Source organism: Myotis lucifugus, unplaced genomic scaffold (genome assembly GCF_000147115.1).
Source record: "Myotis lucifugus unplaced genomic scaffold, Myoluc2.0 scaffold_2514, whole genome shotgun sequence".
NCBI classification, from domain to species: Eukaryota; Metazoa; Chordata; class Mammalia; order Chiroptera; family Vespertilionidae; genus Myotis; species Myotis lucifugus.
The window spans coordinates 1-8,612 of NW_005873562.1; the positions used below are offsets into that span (position 1 = coordinate 1).

The 8,612-nt window shown below is 58.7% G+C and overlaps 1 protein-coding gene across 1 annotated transcript in view; it reads left to right on the forward strand.

Moving 5' to 3' along the window:
- Window positions 1-59: 59 nt before the first annotated feature.
- Window positions 60-8,612, forward strand: part of CPXM2 (carboxypeptidase X, M14 family member 2) — a gene marked incomplete at both ends in the record, with an annotated part of 23,198 nt that continues 14,645 nt past the window's right edge. Inside the window, 2 exons of the mRNA XM_023749039.1 lie at window positions 60-169; window positions 4,050-4,189. Of these exons, the coding sequence (XP_023604807.1) occupies window positions 60-169; window positions 4,050-4,189 (250 nt within the window). The remainder of the gene's footprint in view (window positions 170-4,049; window positions 4,190-8,612) is intronic.

The following is an 8,612-nucleotide window of genomic DNA, read 5'->3' on the forward strand; positions in this document are numbered from 1 at the left end:
CCCAGAAACTGGCCTCTCTCCACGTCTGTCCTGGTTGGTCACAAGCCTTGTCCTTCCAGGGTGCCCGCCCCTCGGCCTGGAAACCTTAAAAATCACGGACTTCCAGCTCCACGCGTCCACCGTGAAGCGCTACGGCCTGGGCGCGCACCGCGGGCGGCTCAACATCCAGGTACCGCCGGGGAGGGTCCGATCGGATCGCACGCCGCTCGCTCTGGCCGTGGCCGCGCCGGCTGGCTGAGCGGGGTCAGGCACCTGCACGACCTTTCACCTGCCCGGGGCCAGCCTGGCCGGTTTGGCTCAGCAGTTAGAGCGTCAGCCTGCGGACCGAAGGTCACAGGTTCGATTCCCGGCCCAGGGCACCCACCTCAGTTGCAGGTCCGTCCTGACCACTTGTCGGGGCACATGCAGGAGCAGCCAGTCGATGTGCTTCCCTCCCCTCGTGGTCTCTCTCTCTCTCTCTCTCCCTCTCCCCCCCCCTTCCCTCTCTCTAAAATACCCGCGGGAGAAACATCCTCGGGGACGGGGCTGTAACAGTGAGGTCGCTGACCCCAGCTCTCACAGGGGAGGCGTTGCTGGCCTCAGCTGAGCGTCGGCCCTGAGAGCAGGCGGCGCCTTCTCCGGGGCTACTGAGTGCACACAGGCCGCCCTGCCCTCGCCGGGCACACGGGAGGCGAGGCCGGAGGAGGGACGGGTCCGCAGGAAGCTCCCTGGCTGTGCTTGCTTCCCGGCCACCTCTGCCGCCTTTGTCCTTCAGCCCAGGGAGGCCGCTGGGCGGAGGGCACGCTCCCGGCCGCCAGGTCTGCAGACACGCGTCCCCCCCGCCCCCCGCAGCGAGGATGTATGTAGTCAGGTGGAGGGAAAGCACTGGGTGCTGGGTGCCCTCACGGGGCCTCTTTTTCCCTCAGTCGCCTGCCCTGAGGCCTCGGACACACCCTCGCCCCTGCTCGCAGGTGTGCGGAGGCAGCCTGGTAGCCGGGCGGCGGGCTGGCTGTCCCCGCCCTGGGCTCCCCGCCCCGTGGGTACGCAGTGTTAGCGGATGCTGCAGCCGTGGGAGGGGCCGCAGTGCACAGCCCCGGGGAAGTGATGCGGGCGGCTGGGCTCCTGCCTCCAGAACCAGACTCAGGAAGCCTGGGCTCCAGCGTCTTCCCACACGCCCGCCTGGAACGCGTTTAAAAATCACAGCTCGCCTCCCCTGTGCAGGCGGCAGGCATGTAGGCGTGTAGGCGTGTAGGCGTGCAGGCATGCAGGCATGTAGGCGTGTAGGCGTGCAGGTGGCAGGCGCGTAGGCGTGCAGGTGGCAGGCGTGTAGGCGTGCAGGCGGCAGGTGTGCAGGCGTGTAGGCGTGCAGGTGGCAGGCGTGCAGGCGTGCCCATGGATGGGGCTTTGTGTGCGAGAAGCACTAAGGCGTCAGGATTGGAAACTGCATTGAAAGGCAGTCGAGCAGGGTGTGAGCGAGGTCCGCCTGCTGCCATATCTGCCCGGTGACCCCTGCAGTGAGGTCAGAGCCGCGGAGACGCTGGGTGCCCGTGGCTGCAGACGTGCCCGCAGGAGGACAGGAAGTCAGTTACAGACGCTGACCCGAGGCTTATGCTGGTGTCAGAGTTCACGTGCGTGGGGACATTCTGCGCATTAGCCTGCCTGTCCCTCTGCCCCAGGCACCTGCCCCGCTCGCCCAGACGTGGAGCCCACGTGGGTCCTGGCAGGAAGGGGGTGGGCAGCCTCACTTTCTCAGGCATCACCCACCCCCAACCCCACCTGCTTCTCGAGGGGGTCGTTTGTACCCAGCGCCTTCTGCCCCGAGCCTGCCTGCCCGTCAGACCGTCCGGTTGCAGGGAGGGCGGGAGGGGTCGGGTAGCCACCCTAGGTCTCTGGCCGCACAGAGCCCGCGGGGCTCCCCGAGTGCGCGGCCTGCGCAGGAGGCAGATGGATCGCGGTGGGTGGTTCGTTTCCAAACCACGGGACGTCCTGCTCGCCCTGATAGAGAGGTTTTGCCTGCGTCTGGCCGGCGGCGTGCGCGCGCCAAAAGGCTGGAATGTTGGATGTTTGGGTTTTTATGGGAATCACAGGACCAAATATTTTAAGTCTTGGAAACTTGAAAATGAGCATTCCCGTCATAATTGTGCCGTTCCTACCCTCGAGACGCTCGGCCCTGCAGATTTGGCACAGGATCGGATAACATTTTTTAAATGTAATTTCCTCCCCAAAAACTCCCCTGGCGTCTCCCTGTGCTGGTCTCATGTTCTCGGTTGTCGTTGCTGGAGTCTCCACGTGAGAGCTCGCTCGGAGGGCGTCCTGTCCCCGTCTCACGCAGCGACTTCTCCTCCAGGCACAGCGGCTCCGTCCCCGAGGCGCCTCCCGGCCTCCTTACACCTTCGGTTCCTTTGCTGTTGGCCTGGCCGCCTGTGCTCTCGAGCTGGTCGGGGAGGGGCCGGGCATCTCACTGTTCAGCGGGCTGATACCCCCCGAGCCCGTGTCACCTGTCACGTCACACCTGCCCGGCTCTGTGCACTGGGGCCTCTGTGGTTTGTGGTGTTTTCTTTTGTTTTGTTTTCAGAGAAAAATTTAGGGCTTCTGTGGAGTGGGGGTGGTGACATGGGACTCTTTTCCTTTTTAAAAAAATACATACATTTTGGATCCATTCTCTCTGTTCAGTCCAGACTCATGGTCCCCGTCCAGGCACCTCATAATCTAGTTCAGAGCTTTTTTTTTTTTTTTTAAAAAAAATCTATATATATAAAAGGCTAATATGCTAAGTGTCCCTCCGACCATCCGACCGGTAGCTATGATGCGCACTGACCACCAGGGGGCAGACACTCAATGCAGGAGCTGCCGTGATGCACACTGGCCATTTATAAAGAAACGGCACCGCGGACCTGGTGTCAACAAAGCAACACTCGGCTTCCCCCAAGTGGGACATGGGTCCTGCCTCCGCCTCAGAGCGACAGCCCACCAGATGGCTGCCGAGACCCCAGGGTGCAAAATGTGGCCCACAGCCCAGTCCAGCCCAGAAACGATGGCTGTGGGCGCTGGGTAATGATGTCACATAGCAACACCCGGCTTCCTCTCCCTAGCGACGACTAGCCTCCTTGCAGTTTCTTCAGCCCAGGAACATGAGGTGCAAACATTTCACACTTGAACCAAATGTCTGTGAAGCGTTTTCCCGTGCCTCATCTCATTTGATCCTCACAGAAGTCCTGGGGTAGGTAGACATGAGATTCAGTGGAATCCTATTTTCTTTTCATTAGCCGGAAAACGGAGATTTAGAAAGTTTAGAAACTTGACCCAACTGGAAAGGAGTAAGAAATGGTGGACCTTGAAAGTGACTTCAGGTTTTCTCACTGCACAGAATATAGTCAGACACGGCTGCAGTTAAACATTTCACCCTTTGTTCTCCCTGCGTGATCTACAATAATAATCTGCTTCGTGTTGATATTTATTGCTGTGCTGCTGACAATTACCTGAAAGAGAAGTTGGGGTGCTTCACTGGGCTGGAAAAGTTTAGCTACATCAGAAAGCAGGTCTAACTAAGCAAGTTTGTTCTATGTCTATAAAAGGCTAAGCTGACTGACACATGTGCGATACATATAAAGCGCTCATGGCGCCAGTCGCACGTGTGTGTTTCCATCTGTCATTGTTGCTCGTGAATCTGGTTGACACTCCTATTATAGAGAAAGGGCGAAGAGTGATATTAAAATATTTCTTCTAATTAATTCCCTTTCTGTGCATGAATTCATGCACCGGGCCACTAGTTTTAAATATATTTTAATTGCTTTCAGAGAGGAAGGGAGAGGGAGAGATAGATAGAAGCATCAATGATGAGAGAGAATCACCTTTTGTCTGCCTCCTGCACGCGCCCCACTGGGGAGGGAGCCCACAACCCGGGCCTGTGCCCTGACCAGGAATCGAACCAAGACCTCCTGGTTCATAGGTCGACGCTCAACCCCTGAGCCACGCCGGCCGGACTCCAGTTTTAATTTCCATACAGACACCCTGCCCGGCCAGGAGCTGCCGCCTCGGGCCTTTGTGAAGAGCATGTCTGCTTCTCTCAGGCAGGTGTCAGCGAGAACGACTTCTACGACGGGGCGTGGTGCGCGGGCAGGAACGACCTCCACCAGTGGATCGAGGTGGACGCCCGGCGGCTGACCCGGTTCACGGCCGTCATCACGCAGGGGAGGAACTCGCTGTGGCTGTGAGTGCGGCACTGTGCTGTGGGCTCCGCGCCTGGGCCTGAGGGTCCGGGTATGGACAGGGCAGGGACAGGGAGGCGGCTGGCGGTGGGTGGGCAGGTGGCTGGCGGTGGGCAGGGAGGGGTCAGGCAGGGGGCATTAGAAGAGAAGGACCTTGGAGGGTGGGGAGGAGGCTGGGTGCTGTGGACTCAGGTCCCCCTGGGAAGGTGCATCTCTTAGAATGACCGCCCCCCCACCCACACACACACAGGAACGGGGAGTAGGACCCCGCCCCCCGGCAGGTTAGGCTGAGTGACACAGGTGCGGTTAGCACCATGCAGGTTAGGCAGGTGGCTGCTGTCTTGGGTCCGTGGTGGGTTGTTGCCCGACGGGTGGCCTGAGCACAGGCTGAGGAGGAGCTGGGCCGAGCAGACAGTGACAGGTGACAGGTGACAGGTCCCGCCCAGGCACCGTCCTGGGAAGGTGTGGCTCACTGACTAAAGATAAAGCTTGAAAAGTACTGCCTCCCGCACCCCCACGTGGGGTAGTATCCCAGTCCGGTCCGTGCACACGTGGGATAGTATCCCGGTCCGGTCCGTGCACACGTGGGGTAGTATCCCAGTCCGGTCCACGCAGTCGTGGGGTAGTATCCCGGTCCGGTCCATGCACACGTGGGGTAGTATCCCAGTCCGGTCCATGAACACGTGAGGTAGTATCCCAGTCCGGTCCGTGCACACGTGGGGTAGTATCCCAGTCCGGTCCGTGCACACGTGGGATAGTATCCCGGTCCGGTCCACGCAGTCGTGGGGTAGTATCCCGGTCCGGTCCGTGCACACGTGGGGTAGTATCCCAGTCCGGTCCGAGTACACGTGGGGTAGTATCCCAGTCCGGTCCGCGCACACGTGGGGTAGTATCCTGGTCCGGTCCGCACACACGTGGGGTAGTATCCCAGTCCGGTCCATACACACGTGGGGTAGTACCCGGCCTGGTCCATGCACACGTGGGGTAGTACCAGCTGTAAAGGAAGGGAATTCTGACACCGGCTACAACGCAGAGGACCCGTGAGGACATGGCGCTAAGTGCAATCGCCGTCACACAGGACAGACACTGTCCGAGTCCACTCACAGGGGCTCTGAGAGAGTCAGATCCAAAAACAGGAAGCAGAGGGGCGGCCGCCAGGGGCCGGGGAGGGGATGGGGAGTTACTGTTTGAAAGGTATGGGCTTTCACGTTGGGGTGATGGAATGTTCCGGAGTTGGAGGGAGGGGATGGTTGCACAACACTGTGAATGTACTTATTACCCCTGAGTTGTACCCTTAAAAAGGGTTAAATTCAGCCCAGCCAGTGTGGCTCAGTGGTAGAGCATTGACCTATGACCAGGAGGTGAGGGTTCAATTCCCATCAGGGCACATGCCCGGGTTGCAGGCTTGATCCCCAGGAGGGGGCGTGCAGGAGGCAGCTGATCCATGATTCTCTCTCATCATGGATGTTTCCACCCTTCTCTCCCTCTCCTTCCTCTCTCACATCAACACAAACATGTTTTAAAAAACGGTCACAATCATCGGTTTTATGGTATGTACACTTTATTGTAATAAGTGAAAATGTAAGTGCAGATACCTCCCTCCTCCCCCAGATAACCTCTCCACACCAACCCGGGGCTGGAGGCGGCTTCCGTATTTCCCGTCATATTTCGCGGGTGATTATGCTGTTTTTAACGGAGCACGTACCCGGGACATTTTCCTGCTGCTCCTCCGACTTCACAATGGTCATTTTTAACAGCCTGTCACTCCACGGCCAGGCCTCCGTCCCACAGTCACAGGTCATTTTGCAAGAAGGCGTCCTCCTCCTTTTTGTTCCTTTGAGTTTTTCCTTCACAGGCCTTTCCAGGGCTGGGACCACCCGCGCCTTTGGGCGGCACTGGCTCACGTGTGTGCTGTCCGTGTGGCACGTCTTTATCGAGTTGCTCTGCGGTAGCTCTTACGCGTGTGCCTACACCTGCCAGTCTTCCCCCTGCTGTGCGCCTCTCTCTAATTGGTGGCTCGTTGCCATGACGATTGTTCTCACTGTTCAGATTCCAAAAGGCAAGAGTTTTGAAAAAAAGAAAAAGAAAGAAAAAAGTTGAGTTGCTCCAGGAAAAGGGACAGTTGGACGGTGAGGCCGTTTGAGACCGTCCTCGGACGGTGCGGGGGGCTGTGCGTTAATGCTGGGTATTGACCTGCGGCGGGAGCGGCCGGCGGTCGGGCTGTGATTGGATTAGGGAGCGCCCGGCTGGGGCGGGGGCTGTTACTGGATTCGACAGAAGGCAGCTCACTTTCCGTTCCAGCTGAAACTTGAGAGGGTTTGGCTGGACGAGAAATCGCAGCGGAACGCGGTGTTTCTGGGCTCAGCCGAGGACAGGAGCCCCCGAGGAGGCGAGGGGTAGGGTTGCTTTTAAGAGGCGGCTTGTTTTTTCAAACGTCTAAATGCATTTCAAGTCCAATTATTCTTCAAGGACAATGCACAGGCGGCTGGAGCGGTGCAGTCTGAGCTCCTGGAATAGGACCGTCTGCACTCAGGACGGAGTAACCAACAGGACGAGGGTACGTTCCGCCGTCTGAGCCTTTTCCCGGAGGCGTGAGTCATGCCGGAGGCGTTGGGAGCTAGTCCAGTGCGGCCCTAACACAGGTCAGCAGGAGCGGCCACCGCGTCCCGACAGCGAAGAGGACAGCGTCGTCCCTCTGTCCCTGCCCCACGCTGTGCTCATGCTGTGCCCAGTATGGGCATCTATGGTACTTTTTAAAAAATCGATTTCAGAAAGGAAGGGGGAGGGAGAGCGAGAGAAACATCGATGATGAGAGAGAATCACGGGTCGGCCGCCTCCTGCACGCCCCTCACAGGATGGAGCCCACAACCTGGGCCTGTGCCCTGACCGGGAATCGAACCCTGACCTCCTGGTTCACAGGACGACCACTGAGCCACACTGGCCCGGCTTCTTTGGCCTTATTTAGAGAAGTACTTTTCAAGCTTTATCTTTAGCCACAGAGCTGTCCTTTTGATAGTCTTTCTTGGACACACTCAGAGGATACGGACGAGTGAGGCTGCTCTGTGTGAGTCCCGCATGTCCACAGGCCGCTGGCACCAGCAGCGCACACGCTGAGGCGGGATTGAGGGGGCGGGGGCGCAGGAGAGCTGTCCCCGGGCCCGGATACGGGCGGGAAGCGGGTCATGAGGCTTAGCCACGGCCGCGACCAGGTCCTAACCAAGAGGATGAAACACTCCAGGGTTCATGATTTTCAAGTAACTCACGCTCTCTGACAGGAACAAAATGGAGCTGTTTCCATGATGTTGAATATTTATGTTTTTCACTGATAAATGTCCTCCCCACTGATTGCAGTTTAGGGAAACGTGAGTGTACCAATCAGAGCCGTCTTCCATCCCTGCCTTTGAAGCGTTTGTCAGGCGGGTGAGTGTGGGAAGGATCCGTTACACTGTGATGAAGGAGAAGTTAGTCACTTCGCCCGAGCTGAGCGGATGCTCCCAATGACTGGGACCGAGCACAGGCAGTTAAAACGCCGGAATGTTCCCGTTTAGTTGTTCTGTAAACAAACGATCGTCGTCATCTCTCGAGAGTCTGCACACGTGGCCTCAATGCGAGGGGGCAGGTTGACTGGGGCGTTTGCCTGCTGAGGGCTGGGGAGGTCGACGAGTTGGCTGGATGTTTAGAAAGCATTTGGGCCCTGGCGGTGTGGCTCAGTGGGCTGGGCATCGGCCCACGCACCCAGAGGTCACCAGTTCGATTCCCAGTCAGGGCACATGCTCCAGGTTGAGGCTCGATCCCCAGTCGTGGGGGTGCGGGAGGCAGCCAATCCATGTTTTGCTCTCACATCAACGTTTCTCTCTCCCTCTCCCTCTCTCTCTAAAATCGATTATAAAAAGCAAACCCCGCAGCCCAGGTTCTAGAACCTTATACATATCGTCTTCTGACTTTGCCTTTAGAAGAGAAAGGCAGTTGGCTAATTTGCAAGCAATGAGTGAGGCTGTGCCAGGAGCTGGGAGCTGGGAGCTTGGAGGAAGCCTGGAGGAAGCCTGGAGGGAGCAGGGAGGGAGCCGGGAGCCAGGAGGGAGCCGGGAGCCGGGAGCTGGGAGCCGGCAGCCAGCAGCCGGCAGCCAGCCCGGCCGTGGAGGAGTGTGGCCCCATTTGCAGTGGGATCTTAGCAGAGGCTCCGAGTGCGGCTTCCCTCGGGAGCTCTGAGGGCGACAGAAGAGAACGGACAAGGCACAGACCCCGGAGGAAGACAAGGCCACAGCCAGGCCTGTTCCCGGTTCTTTCGGAAGGTGGCTGTGCTCACAGGAAGGCTGTGCCCAGGAGGCAGGTCCCTGGCGGCACGGGTGGCGGTGGGACGTGGGGCTGACACGGGAGGGGCTCGCGTGGCAGGAGGAGGCGTCCTGATCCCCCGAGATGCTAAAG